This window comes from Eurosta solidaginis, chromosome 1, assembly GCF_040869045.1.
Source record: "Eurosta solidaginis isolate ZX-2024a chromosome 1, ASM4086904v1, whole genome shotgun sequence".
In the NCBI taxonomy this organism is placed as follows: Eukaryota; Metazoa; Arthropoda; class Insecta; order Diptera; family Tephritidae; genus Eurosta; species Eurosta solidaginis.
The window spans coordinates 3,757,030-3,772,166 of NC_090319.1; the positions used below are offsets into that span (position 1 = coordinate 3,757,030).

The following is a 15,137-nucleotide window of genomic DNA, read 5'->3' on the forward strand; positions in this document are numbered from 1 at the left end:
GTAGTAGGGATTGTTAGAAGGAGATGGCAAACTTAAAATGAAACCAACGAATTTACAACATTTTCTTACTACATACAAATGCTGCTAAGTTTTATGATTTCATTCCATCCCATTCGTCTAACAGCAACACTCTGATTTTGGCAATGTGAACAAATGTATGTTGTTGCTGTAGAGATGAACCAACCATATAGTTGAGCCATGAGTGCTACCAACTCTAAAGTGGTTAGCTGTCAAAAAATCTACTACAGAAAACGAAACGAACAGAACTGCTATACGGATCAGAAATTGAACCAGATAAATATCAGGATCACAACGTTGTTGTTGCATTTTCATGTTCAATTTCTATCCGTATCTCGCTCAAGTCTCAATGGAACGTAACTATTGTGTTGAACGCAAGGCGAATCCATACCAGGTGGTGGTGGTGGTGGCAAAACGAATTCAACCAATTCGCCGTACAGAAGAATGTCAACTGAAAAGATTCCGATTGACATGTTGTAGTACAAAGCCTTGTAAGGAAAATAATAAAGAAGCAATTGGGATAACAACACCTGCTGGTACTGAATTCGCCTTGGTTTAACGCATCTATATGAAAAACTGCATGTGGCTCGGCCATAAGTCCAGAGTAAACAATTGACTGTTTAAAGCATTATCATAGATTAGATTGATACGAATCTTTTGCTTACGCTCTCATATTTTCGCTCTCACGAGGGATTTATCTTCTAGTTGTTGCTGGCAACAATCACAGATAAATCCCTCGCGGCAGCTAAAGCGGGTGCCAGAACAAAAAATGTGCCAGCCAAAACGAAAAACGTGGCAAAAATTTTGGTAAACTTTAGTTTGATCTACAACTGTAGAATAGCGTTCAAAAATTATGGGAAAAAGGATAAAAATACTTGTTTTAGTGTAAGTATTATTAGTTCGAAGGCGTAGGGTAAATATTATTTCCCATTCAAAAGTTATCACTAAAAATAGGTTTTGTAAATATGAACTCCCGATGCAACCAGCCCATTTTGATCACAGAACCTGGAACTCCAGACATGCAGGATAAGCCCTATCCATTAAATAATGTTAACTATTATATCATAGGTCCGATTTACTGAAATTTCAAAAGAATATATGGTTTTCATTGCGAGTTAAATGCGTTACAATATTTGACTAATTAATTTAATCGAAATGTAAATTTTACTTAGATTTGTTTATATTTAACTCTAACTAGTCGTATTATTGTAAAATAACTTTAAGGAAATAAATATTTTACGACTATCATTTTATTAAGTGTTTGAAACTATAATCGCCGAAATGAATGTCAAAAATCCCCATTTTCAGATCTATACATTTTTGTTTGGAGAGGCATCATTGATAAATGTTATAAAAAATGTGCATTTTGACAGCGCTCTCTCGAAACATAGAGTTGCAAATCCATTCATTTATGGCATTATGGACATAGATGAATGGATTTGCAACTCTTTAGGGCCGTTCCATTGGTTTATCGAGCTCTGGCTCAAATCTCATTGGAACGATGTGGATCAACTTTATGAGAGCTGGCAGCACTAATATAAAACATCTGTTTTGTAGAAAATAAGAAGAAACGTACACAAAATTTTAAGATACTGATAGAATTATTAACATTTAAATAGTTTCGCACGTAAGCAAACTATTTACTTTCCTTACATCATCTTCAAGTTGTTTACTCTTTCAGTGTTTTTGCTTTTAAATATGGCGAGATCTTTTTGTATACACAAATGTACACGTATTTAGTTCAGTGCTACAATGGCTCAACTATATGGTTGGCTCATCTCACCAGCTGCTTTTATTTTTTTCATTTCACTGGAGTAGGGATTGTCAGAAGATGGCAAACTTCAAAAGAAACCAACGAATTTACAACATTTTCTTACTACCTACAAATGCTGCTAAGTTTTATGTTTTCATTCCATTCCATTCGTCTAACACCAACACGCTAAGTTTGACAATGTGAACAAAGGTATGTTATTGCTGTAGAGATGAGCCAACCATATAGTTGAGCCATGAGTGCTACCAACTCAAGTGGTTAGCTTTCACAAAATCTACTACAGAAACGAAACGAACAGAACTGCTATACGGATCAGAAATTGAACCACATAAATATCAGGATCACAACGTTGTTGTTGCATTTGCATGTTAAATTTCTATCCGTATCTCGCCCAAGTCTCACTGGAACGTAACATTATTTAATGGATAGGGTTTATCCTACATGTCTGGCGTTCCAGGTTCTGTGATCAAAATGGACTGGTTGCATCGGGAGTTCATATTTACAAAACCTCTTTTTAGTGATAACTTTTGAATGGGAAATAATATTTACCCTCCGCCTTCGAACTAATAATACTTACACTTAAACAAGTATTTTTATCTTTTTTCCCATAATTTTTGAACTCTATTCTACAGTTGTAGGTCAAACTAAAGTTTACCAAAATTTTTGGCACGTTTTTCGTTTTGGCTGGCACATTTTTTGTTCTGGCACCCGCTTCAGCTGGCGCGAGAGATTTATCTGTGATTGTTGCCAGCATCAACTAGAAGATAAATCCCTCGTGAGATTGAAAATATGAGACCGTAAACAAAAGATTCGTATCAATCTAATCTAAGTTATGGATTTATGCCCCAAGTATGCTTATTGATTGTGCGCGAACAGACAAGTCATCGATGAATGGATTTACAACTCTTTGTTTCGAGAGAGCGCTGTCAAAATGCACATTTTTTATAACATTTATCAATGATGCCACTCCAAACAAAAATTAATAGATCTGAAAATGGGGATTTTTGACATACATTTCGGCGATTATAGTTTCAATCATTTAATAAAATGATAGTCATCAAATATTAATTTCTTTGAACTTATTTTACAATAATACGACTAGTTAGAGTTAAATATAAACAAATCTAAGTAAAACTAACATTTCGATTAAATTAATTAGTCAAATATTGTAACTGCATTTAACTCGCAGTGAAAACCATATATCCTTTTGAAATTTCAGTAAATCGGACCTATGATATAATAATTAACATTATTTAATGGATGTCTGGCGTTCCAGGTTCTGTGATCAAGATGGACTGGTTGCATCGGGAGTTCATATTTACAAAACCTGCTTTTAGTGATAACTTTTGAATGGTAAATAATATTTACCCTCCGCCTTCGAACTAATAATACTTACACTAAAACAAGTATTTTTATCCTTTTTCCCATAATTTTTGAACGCTATTCTACAGTTATAGGTCAAACTAAAGTTTACCAAAATGTTTGGCACGTTTTTCGTTTTGGCTGGCACATTTTTTGTTCTGGCACCCGCTTCAGCTGGCGCGAGGGATTTATCTGTGATTGTTGCCAGCAACAACTAGAAAATAAATCCCTCGTGAGAGCGAAAATATGAGAGCATAAACAAAAGATTCGTATCAATCTGATCTATGGACAAGTTTTGGAAATTCGTTGACACAAGCATTTTAAAGGTTTACTATGGACACAATTTGACTTCATCATGCCACCTCCAGAAGCACTTATAGATCAAATTACAAGGCCCGCCGAAGCGTAAGAATAATAAGGACCTTTATTTGAAGATTATCCTAACACCCACCTACTTGCAGAACTTTGAAAATCCCATTTGAGTCAGGAGAGTGTGCGGATATAGTATTTCGTGTGTTAAGTGTGGACAAGGAGCCGCGTCGCAATTTTGTACAAAAAGAATTACGAGTAGAAGGCAATTACATAGAGGTACATTTTACAGCTGACGAAGTAAAGAAACTGCGTACAGCAATCACATCATTTTTTGAAGCGCTGTTACTTTGTAAGGACACAATAAAAGAATTTGGGTCGAATACTGAGTTGACAAATAATGCCGGAACACACACCAGCTCCAACTCCACATAGAGCGGTGTACGGTTTTGCCTTCTATTTACTCTCCTATACACTTTTTATTTTATATATTATGTGGGCGTTGTTACCTACCGACAGTTGGGGCCTCAATTATTTGCCACATAAATATTTTGCTGCCTATTTACCGATACTGGTACTGATAGCAATGTTCTTTTTTGAGTTCTTTATATATCCGGGAATTGGCTTAGCTATGACCCCTAACGTGGATGAAGTGGAGTCTGTAATGGATACGGCTTTGTTATTGCGCCATGCCGAAGATTATACACATAAAGAGAGTACAGATAGTTGTATATGGTCACAAGTAAGATACGCTCAGCAGGTTACACCACATAGACCACGGCAGATACTGCGCGATTGTAAATTTTGTTATGAAGAGCATATCCTACCGGCGGTACATGAACAGATATCGACATTGCGGTTTTTGGATTTGAAAGATGTTAATAAAATAACATACGAATAAAAACGCTACTATAGAGTAAACTTTCTTTATTCATCTTTATAGTTCATTACCCATTTGTATGCACGAAACATCGACATTTTTTTTTAACACGTGTAGTTTTTCAGGGGGTATGAATCCCTTAGTACTACTTCTGTATGCATAAGGTTGTCTTAATGCCGAATGCATACAAAAGCACTACAAAAACGTGTATCAATACGTATGTTTCGTGCGTACGAAATACCTATCCCTGCATTGACCAACAGGAATTCATTCTTCATATTTAATAACAATTACAATAACATTGATATGATGAGAGATGAATCACCTTGAAACCATCAACTTGGATTATATGGTCTATTAATACAGGCACAACTCTTACCGGTTTGATCCCCAGTATCTCTAAAATTGTCTTCACAACAGTTCAATGATGGCAAAGCATCTTGGGTAAAACGGTAAGCGGTCGTCATTATTTTTCGATATATTCCAAGTTGCACAATCTCTCAGTTATTCATATCCTGGAGTTCTGTCCAAAAAATTACTGTTTTGACTACATATATTTCATTAATATGAATAAATTTTTGAAGACAATATATTAAGTCAAAGAACCCTAAATTATGTAGACAAAATTCAGAAGTGTATTTTTACAAAAACATACGATCATTGATACAACATGCACATTTTATGCATGCATATAAGTTTTTTCACTAATGCAGCACGTATACTTTTTATATGAATTAATATGTTTTCAATTAAACAAAATATGAATCTTACATACTTTTTCATGCATTTAGCATACGATGTATGTATTCCAATCATTTCAACTGGGTATCGATTTTCGAACATTACTAAGGCGTATGAAAATGTTTATAAAATTACTTTCTACTCGTTCGAACTGTTGTCCACCCAGGTTCCGGTTCCACAAACCCTTGCTCTTGGCTTCGTGCCTTTGATCGTGTGACTCTACTACAAGTGGCAATATCTGAGTCCGCTGCATCGTCAATATCCATGCCATTGTCGGAATCACTACTCTCTTCATTTTCATCTGAAGAGGAATCTTCACCCACAATGGGTGTATAAACAATCTTCACATCGGGTCGCAGCCACTCTTTGCTTTGGGGCAGTTTGCTTAGTTCGTCTTCAATTTGGGCAATCTCTCCCTGTTTGCAAAGGTTTTTGTAGCGTAGCAAATTGCGGCATATTTCTTAGAAAAAGAAAACGTTCTTTATCGTTTATAATTCGTAGATAGTCCATACTTACCGGGAATAGAACTATCCTCACAAATTGTGTCAAATTCTTGGTCGAGCAGTTCTTCTAATACATCTTTGAGTTCACTTTGCGTTATATTCTCATTGCCTGTGCAGTATTTATATATGTAATCCATAATTTCAATGGCTAACTGGAAAACAGAATTGAATGACTTCGAGGAAAAAGAATGGATATCAACTATGTACCTGTTGTCCGTTGCGTCCACCCATACCATGTTCGACAGCCAAACGCAAGTTCTGCCAATTATTGAAGACTTTCTCTAAAACTACCCGAAAGTTTTTCTCAAAGTCTATTTGGGCCATGTCAAGGATATTTGGTTAGATTAAAAAAGATTTTGAATCCCAATTGTTAGTACAAAAGTCAACTACTGCACGTGAAAACGAGGTTATTGTGAATAATGCGGCAGTTACCCACCGACGTGCGCCGTACGTACGGACGTTTGTCGTACGAAGCACGTTTGACCGAACTCTCAAGCCCGTAGGAATCAATGTGTGCGTCTGTGTACATGTACATAAGATATTTGTGTGTGTATTGTTTACAGATAAGCACTGTTGCCATTGACCATTTTGCATGTATGCTTATGGAAACATCAACTTTTTCCAATTTAATTTTTGATATTGTAAAAGGCCGGATTACTATTAAATAAGTATAAATAGATTAAATATTTATAATCAGCACTTTTACATAATTATTTCGAATTATTTTCACAATTTTTCAACCTTTAATTAGGCGTTTTTGCATAAAATTGCAAACGGTCAAAAATTAGCGCACAAAAGTTCACTAGGCAACTCTGTCTAGTGAGAGAGCGATCAGCTGACACGTTCTTACGGAAAAAATCAAAATTGTTTTGATTTCTACGTTCCGGGCTACGTACGTACGGGCGTTGCACGTCGGTGAGTTTTCGTTTACATTGCACACTCATAAGATAGGTCGTGTCAGCTGACACGTTTTTTCTACGTACGTTCGTGAGTAACCACGGCTTAAGGCAAGCCGAATTCATTACAGGTGGTGTTATCCCATCAGCTGATTGCTTCTTCTTGATAATTTTCCATACAACGCCTTGTACTGCAACATGTCAGTTAATCGAAATCAATGAAAATTTTCTTTTGACTTGACATTCTTCTGTACGGCGAATTTGTTGAATTCGCTTTGCCACCACCTAGTATGGATTCGCTTTGGAATAAGGTATGGAGCACTATCAAGGCGAATTCAGTACCAGGCAAGGCGAATTCAGTACCAGGGTGGTCAAGGCGAATTCATTACAGGTGGTGTTATCCCATCTGCTGATTGCTTCTTCTTGATAATTTTCCATACAAAGCCTTGTACAACAAAATGTCAGTTAATCAAAATCTATGAAAATTTTCTTTTGACTTGACATTCTTCTGCACGGCGAATTAATTGAATTCGCTTTGACACCACCTGGTATAGATTCGCCCTGAAGGCGTTGTATGGAACATGGCGCAACGATACAAGGTGGCAGCATGGGACAGCTGATTATAAACTTATTATTTGAATTGATACATCAACTTCCGACGCAGTACGATTTTGACATTTGTCCATTGAATTTACAAAAACAAAGTACATCAAACTTTTATTTGTTTGTAGGTTTTGTCGCCATGCTGCCACATTGTCATGGTTCAACTATTTGGTTGGCTCATCTGTACAATAACAAAATATGTCTGTTCAAATTGTCAAAAATTGTGTATTAATGTTGGTGCGAATGGTATGGAATTGAAACATAAAACTTAGCAGTTTTTGTATGTGTAAGAAAATGTCCAATGTATTGGTTTCATTTTGAGTTTGCGATCTCCTTTTGACAATCCCATCGACCATGCAATGAAATAAATAAAATCAGCTGATGAGATGAGCCAACCATATAATTGAACCATGCACCTTGTATCGTTGCGGCATCCCTGCAAAAAATGTTGGATTACGTGTTCCATTTTCCTCATGTTGGATTACTCTAACAGTACTCCTTTGCAATGCGTTTGCGGACCACCATCATCCGATCACTGCTCGTTTTTTAACGACCGTGGTCACGACCGATGATGATCGAACAGAGTTGCCAAAAGTAAAATATTGCATACAAATAACTGATAATAAAATTTTACTATGGCAACTCTGATAAAATGCGCACTGGTTTTATGTATACATACTATAGTATAGAGAAATATTAGTTTCTTTATTCACGCAAATGCTAAATAACATAAGAATCTTCGTAGTAAAAAATATAAAAGTTGTATTGCCCCTCTTCATTTACCTTCATTTTAAATTAAATTCACTCCGATAATTCTTTCCGACACAATTCCTCTTTAGTACTTTGGCATATTGTCCTCTGTGGGTGCTCCATGGAGTACTACAGTGAAAGTACTTTAGAAAGTACTCTCACGTATGTACTGTATGGAATACTCACAAACAAAGCGAGAGTGGGATCACCTACCCCTCTCCTAGGACATCGCAATGTTAATTGGAGCAAATTTTTCGTATGAATACAGATTAGTTTTGGAATACTCCTATACTCCCAAAGGAGTATTCCTTACACTATTTATGGAGTACTCGCGTTTTTTGAAGGGATGGTATGGAAAATAATCAAGAAGAAGCAGTCAGCTGTTGGGATAACAACATGGTTCAACTATATACAGTGGCTCACAGCTTATTTCGTGCAGCTATAGAACAAAATTGTTGAGCTATATAGAAAGGAAACTAGTGACGGTGTCGAAAAAATTCAAATGCATAATTTTAATATACATATGTCAATATGCTTTTATTTGAACAAATACTTCATTTTCATGTGTATACACGTTTGTGCTAATTATCTAATAAACAACTAAAATTATATCAAAAACTAAGGTCACAGCTTATTTCGCGCACTATGTCCTACCTTAGAAAAAAATACTTTTAATTTAGTTAGTACCTCGTATGACCTCCTTTTTGTTAAATAACATCTTCAAAATGATTTTTCATAGATGCAATTAGTTTTTGAGCAGATTCGGGTGGTACTTTATACCTTTCTTTCGCTAATATTACTAATCTGCCTTTGCCGTGTAGCCGATTCCAAAATTGACCACAAATTTTCAATAGCATTTAAGGCGAGAGATTGTGGAAGTGGATTCATGAGGTGTGGACAGTTCCATATTACCCATGCCAGCACAATCCTGGATATGTGTTAAGGGCATTTCTGTTGGTTATTGCGAAATCGATCACGTACACCTAAAGTAGGGAAAATTTGCAACAAATTGTCTTCTCGTAAGGTCAAATAAAAATTGTTGTCCATTGTACCATCAAAGAAAGTTATTTTGCCAACTCCAGAGGCAGCCAAGTAGGCCCAAACCCATCACACTTCCACCGCCATACCATTCAGGTGCCTTAAATTTTTTTTTATTTTTGAGCTCTGAAATTGCTTAACACCGCACGTATCATCTCTGAATCCATATTTTTATATATTTGGCTTATATGGCGTGATTAAAGTGAGGTGTAAAGCAAATACAGAGCTCAAAAAGCACTTTCAGAGCTCAAAAATAAAAAAATTGAAGGCACCTGTAAGGTATGGCGGTGGAAGTGTGATGGGTTTGGGTCTACTTGGCTGCCTATGGAGTTGGCAAAATAACTTTCTTTGATGGTACAATGGGCAACAATTTTTATTTAACCTTACGAGAAGACAATTTGTTGCAAATTCTTCCTAATTTAGGTGTACGTGATCGATTTCGCAATAACCAACACAAATGCCCTTAACACATATCCAGGATTGTGCTGGCATTGGTAATATGGAACTGTCCACACCTCATGAATCCACTTCCACAACCTCTCGCATTAAATGCCATCGAAAATTTGTGGTCAATTTTGGAATCGGTTACACGGCAAAGGCATATTAGTAATATTAGCGAAAGAAAGGTATAAAGTACCACCCGAATCTGCTCAAAAACTAATTGCATCTATGAAATTCATTTTGATGATGTTATTTAACAAAAAGGAGGTCATACGAGGTACTAACTAAATTAAAAGTATTTTTTTCTAAGGCAGGACGTAGTGCGCGAAATAAGCTGTGACCTTAGTTTTTGATATAATTTTAGTTTTTTATTAAATAATTAGCACAAACGTGTAAACACATGAAAATTAAGTATTTGTTCAAATAAAAGCATATTTAATATGATATATTATCAGTCTTTTAAATACATTAATATTTCTTTCGTTTTTTATATTGTTTGGCAATTCATTAAAAAGTTTTAGACCTTTATACATTAAAACATTTTGTGCTTTATTGGATTTATAAAATTTAATTCTAAAATCATTCTTGTTCCTTAAGCCGTAGGGTTGCACATCTCCTACATATGCTATTTGGCTCGTTAGGTACTTTGGTAGTAGGTGATTTTTCATTTTAAACACAAAAAGAAGTACGTTCATAATTGTTCTTTGATTGATATTTAACCATTTCAGAGTTTCTAACATATATGTGATTGGTGTCAACCTATTACATAATAGTATGCTCCGCATCCCTTTGTTTTGTAGTTTTTGCAGCCTGTTTTTCATCTGTGTGGATCCCAGGAATAAAATGGTCGAGCAGTAATCAAAATGCGGCTTGATCATTACATTAAACATCTTTACGGCGCTGTTGATAGATATATTTTTGCAAATTCTTTAGAAAAATTCAATTTTTTTCGATATTTTACTGCAAATATAATCTATATGCTTATCGAAATTAAATTTTTTGTCGATGACAATTCCTGGATATTTAATTTCGTCAACTTTATCTATTATTTCATCATTAACTATAATATTTTCTTCCGATTCGCCGTTGATTACAATTGCTTTATTTTTTTTTTAACGTTGAGTTTTAGCTTGTTCATACTAATATAGTTATAGTTTAAGTTATAGTTCAACCTAGCAATACACTCCTGACAAGAATTTCCAGTAGTATATAGTAGTGTATCATCTGCAAATAGAGAAATTTTAACTCCTTTTAGTATATTTTCCATATCATTATTATATATTAGGAACAGAAGAGTACCAAGCACTGCAAGTTGTGGTACGCCTAGTGTTATTTGTGCATGCTCTGAGATGCCTTCTGCGACTTTCGTGCGTTGCCACCTGTTACTCAAGTAGCTTTCGAACCACTGATTTTCGACTCCATCAATTCCATACCTTCTCATTTTCTCTACCAAAATACACCTGTCAATTGTTTCAAATGCTCGCTTGAAATCCAGAAATACAGCAGCTATGCATTTTCCCTCATTCATTTCTGATTTCCAGTGAGAAATTACTAAATTTAACGCTGTCTCACAGCTATGTCGCTGTCTGAATCCTGATTGGTTTTCGGATATCAGTTAATTCCTCTCCATATAGGCTTCCAATTGCTTGTGTACCACTTTCTCAAGTATTTTACTCTCGGTCATTAATATATTAATTGGTCGAAACTCTTCTGGATTCACCGTGTTTTTTACTTTTTCCACTGGTACCACCATGGCCATTTTTGCTGGGAAATTCACCACTCTTTAGAGAATTATTAATAATTTTCAGGAGGGTTGGTCCTATTATTTTCAAGGCGCACAGTACAATTTTTGTCGAGACGCGGTTGTAATCTTGCTTATTGTTCATGACTTTAATAACGCTAAAGAGATCGTTTAAGTCTAATGTTTAAAGTTTAAATTGCGTTCCACATGGCTTAACATAGTTAGTTTATGACACTTGGGGAATATCTCTGTTGAGCTCTTCAACACTTTCAATAAAAAATGTATTAAGCTCATTAGCTATTTCCACTTTATTTTTTAGTTCATGGCCTTTCACAATTATCTTGCCTATCTCAGTTCTTTCTTCGTTTAATATGAGTTGCTTTATTGCTCTCCACATTGCTTTTTGGTCTTTCGAAGTATCAATTTTATTAGATATATATTTGTTTCGCGCACTTCGGAGCTCCTTAGTATAGTAGTTTTATAATCTTTATAATTTTGCGAATCCGCAAACGAATTGTTCCACCTGGCTAACTTGTATAATTGTATTTTAGTATGCTTCATTTTGCGTATATTGTTTCCAAACCACTCATCAAACTTTTTCTTTTTTGTAACCATTTTAGTAGTGATCATTTTATCAATGGACTCTTTTAGTTTATTACTTAAAATACTAGCCATGTCGCTTAGACCGCTATTGCTCCTCATAATAGTTACGTTCGATTGTGACTTGAGCGAGATACGGATAGAAATTTCACATGCAAATGCAACTATGCATAGAACTTTGTTTTGATGCTTCATCTCAATCGATTCAAAATATTTGATGTAATCCAAGAGTCGTTGCCTTTTCTCCGTATCATCTCTTCGCAACGGCTTCTTCAACGGATTTTTATCATACAAATTTTTGCAGTCCAGGTCATCAAACACATCGTTCATTGTCTTAACAAACATTTGTGTTGGCTTCACTGACTGCAAAATCAAGGCGTCGTTTCCAAATAGCTTTAAGTCTTCCATCATTTTCAGTCCAGCGTAGACTGAATTGCTTAAAAGCTGGGTAGCCCGCGAGACACTCATTTTCTCGAAGTTGCTCGGGTGTATGTGGGACTCAGTGAGCTTAGGACATATTTTATAATTTTCGTTTTCTCTGTCAACATTGTACAGGTCTTTGACTACCGCATTTCTCACAATGCCGTCTCGTGTTTTAAAGTGGAAATTCCCTAAAAATTGATTCCTAACATTCTTCATCAAGTGACAGTAGTCAAATATAAAATGGACGTCCTTGCCTTTGTAGTTGATTGTAGTCTTCGATGCGCTAATGCCAAGCTTATTTAAAGCACCGACGTTTTGGGCGCCTTGGTCGCAAATAGCTGCCTTAACGTCTAGTCCTATTTCACGAGCTACGTCGATATTCCTCCATAGCGACGTAAGCAGATCATCAGACGATGCTCCACTTCGTGATACGTAATAGGACATTATGTACTTCCAATTACTACAAATTCCCTTTATCATAAAGAATATACATTTATCACCCACCTCGTTTTGTCGACAGGCTCCTCCCATGTCAACATAGCCGTGAATGACATCAACGGTGTTGTTATAAGTCAAGTCTTTCTTTATTGTCACCTCATCCCACATGATTTGGCATATGAGTTGGGTGCCAGACATTGAGCTAATCATTGACCTCAAATTGTCGATTACTTTCTCATCAATGCCTGGACGAACATACCTTATTGGTCGGTTTCTCAATAAGGTACTCTGGCTTGGCAAGCGGAAACCCAGGTCCTCTTTCATAAATTTATATGCTTTCGACGACATGTAGCTTATATTTTGCGCTAATTTTTTTTCATCATTATCATACCATTTACCCTTCTTGCCAACTATCATCTTGGCAAAGAGAATAGCATCATCCGTCGCTCCTGGATGTGGAATAATGGCATTATCCACCACATTTTTTTTTACCTGCTTGTGTTCAAGCATATCCCGATTTAGCTCTAAAATTCTCCTGTTCAGCTTATTGATGGTGGAGTTGAGCTCATCAATATCCTTTAGACGCTTTAGGTCTGTCCGTTGATAAGCTCGTTCCCTCCAGGCAAAGGACTCCCGCTCATTGATAATGTCGTCCTCTAAGCAGGTTAGTCCCTCCTCCTATATCTATCCTCTTTGCTTTGACCCGGCTCTCTTTATTTTGGTCTGTGATTATCTTTTTAATTTGCTTTACAGTTTCATTCACTTCACTTATTTTTCCTCCACGATACTTTCACATTTTTTATACTCAGTTGAGCAGAGCTCACAGAGTATATTAACTTTGATTGGATAACGGTTGGTTGTACAGGTATAAAGGAATCGAGATAGATATAGACTTCCATATATCAAAATCATCAGAATCGAAAAAAAAATTGATTGAGCCATGTCCGTCCGTCCGTCTGTCCGTTAACACGATAACTTGAGTAAATTTTGAGGTATCTTGATGAAATTTGGTATGTAGGTTCCTGAGCACTCGTCTCAGATCGCTATTCAAAATAAACAATATCGGACTATAACCACGCCCACTTTTTCGATATCGAAAATTTCGAAAAACCGAAAAAGTGCGATAATTCATTACCAAAGACGGATAAAGCGATGCAATTTGGTAAGTGAGTTGAACTGATGACGCTGAATAGAAAATTAGTAAAATTTTGGACAATGGGCGTGGCACCGCCCACTTTTAAAAGAAGGTAATTTAAAAGTTTTGCAAGCTGTAATTTGGCAGTCGTTGAAGATATAATGAAATTTGGCAGGAACGTTACTCCTATTACTGTGTATGTATGCTTAATAAAAATTTGCTAAATCGCAGAACGACCACGCCCACTTTAAAAAAAATTTTTTTTTAAGTCAAATTTTAACAAAAAATTTAATATCTTTACAGTATATAAGTAAATTATGTCAACATTCAACTCCATTAATGATATGGTGCAACAAAATGCAAAAATAAAAGAAAATTTCAAAATGGGCGTGGCTCCGCCCTTTTTCATTTAATTTGTCTAGGATACTTTTAATGCCATAAGTCGAACAAAAATTTACCAATCCTTGTGCAATTTGGTAGGGGCTTAGATTGTGGGACAATAACTTATTTCTGTGAAAAAGGGCGAAATCGGCTGAAGCCACGCCCAGTTTTTATACACAGTCGACCGTCTGTCCTTCCGCTCGGCCGTTAACACGATAACTTGAGCAAAAATCAATATATCTTTACTAAACTCAGTTCACGTACTTATCTGAACTCACTTTGTATTGGTATAAAAAATGGAAGAAATCCGACTATTACCACGCCCACATTTTCGATATCGAAAATTACCAAAAACGAAAAAAATGTCATAATTCTATACCAAATACGAAAAAAGGGATACAACATGGTATTTGGATTGGTTTATTGACGCAAAATATAACTGTAGAAAAAAACTTTGTAAAATGGGTGTGACACCTACCATATTAAGTAGAATGAAATGAAAAAGTTCTGCAGGGCGAAATAAAAAACCCTTGAAATCTTGGCAGGAATACTGTTCGTGGTATTATATATATACATAAATTAGCGGTATCCAACAGATGATGTTCTGGGTCACCCTGGTCCACATTTTGGTCGATATCTGGAAAACGCCTTCACATATACAACTACCACCACTCCCTTTTAAAAGCCTCATTAAAACCTTTCGTTTGATACCCATATTGTACAAACGCATTCTAGGGTCACCCCGGGTCCACCTTTATGGCGATATCTCGAAAAGGCGTCCACCTATAGAACTAAGGCCCACTCCCTTTTAAAATGCTCATTAACCCCTTTCATTTGATACCCATATCGTACAAACAAATTCTAGAGTCACCCCTGGTCCACCTTTATGCCGATACCCCGAAAAGGCGACCACCTAAACAACTACCACCACTCCCTTTTAAAACCCTCCTTAATACCTTTAATTTGATACCCATATCGTACAAAGACATTCTAGATTCACCCATGGTCCACCTTTATGGCGATATCTCGAAAAGGTGTCCACCTATAGAACTAAGGCCCACTCCCTTTTAAAATACTCATTAACACCTTTCGTTTGATACCCATATT

At 36.1% G+C, this 15,137-nt stretch overlaps 3 protein-coding genes and 1 long non-coding RNA gene across 4 annotated transcripts; 3 read left to right on the forward strand and 1 right to left on the reverse strand.

The window, feature by feature from the left end:
- Positions 1-1,576: 1,576 nt before the first annotated feature.
- On the forward strand, positions 1,577-3,415 carry LOC137246517 (uncharacterized). Its single transcript, XR_010951531.1, has 3 exons — positions 1,577-1,645; positions 3,066-3,142; positions 3,197-3,415. It is a non-coding gene; the product is annotated as an uncharacterized lncRNA (long non-coding RNA).
- Positions 3,416-3,438: 23 nt separating this feature from the next.
- Tcs6 (Threonyl-carbamoyl synthesis 6) lies at positions 3,439-3,895 on the forward strand. Its single transcript, XM_067777616.1, has 2 exons — positions 3,439-3,556; positions 3,613-3,895. The coding sequence occupies exons 1-2, from the start codon at positions 3,507-3,509 to the stop codon at positions 3,893-3,895; spliced, it is 333 nt and encodes a 110-aa protein (XP_067633717.1). The 5' UTR covers positions 3,439-3,506.
- PIG-P (phosphatidylinositol glycan anchor biosynthesis class P) lies at positions 3,861-4,381 on the forward strand. The gene has a single exon (XM_067777603.1). The coding sequence runs from the start codon at positions 3,861-3,863 to the stop codon at positions 4,359-4,361; it is 501 nt and encodes a 166-aa protein (XP_067633704.1). The 3' UTR covers positions 4,362-4,381.
- Positions 4,373-6,001, reverse strand: LOC137246492 (pre-rRNA-processing protein TSR2 homolog). Its single transcript, XM_067777595.1, has 3 exons — positions 5,792-6,001; positions 5,598-5,736; positions 4,373-5,541 (listed from the first exon to the last, which is right to left on the reverse strand). The coding sequence occupies exons 1-3, from the start codon at positions 5,906-5,908 to the stop codon at positions 5,213-5,215; spliced, it is 585 nt and encodes a 194-aa protein (XP_067633696.1). The 5' UTR covers positions 5,909-6,001; the 3' UTR covers positions 4,373-5,212.
- Positions 6,002-15,137: the final 9,136 nt, after the last annotated feature.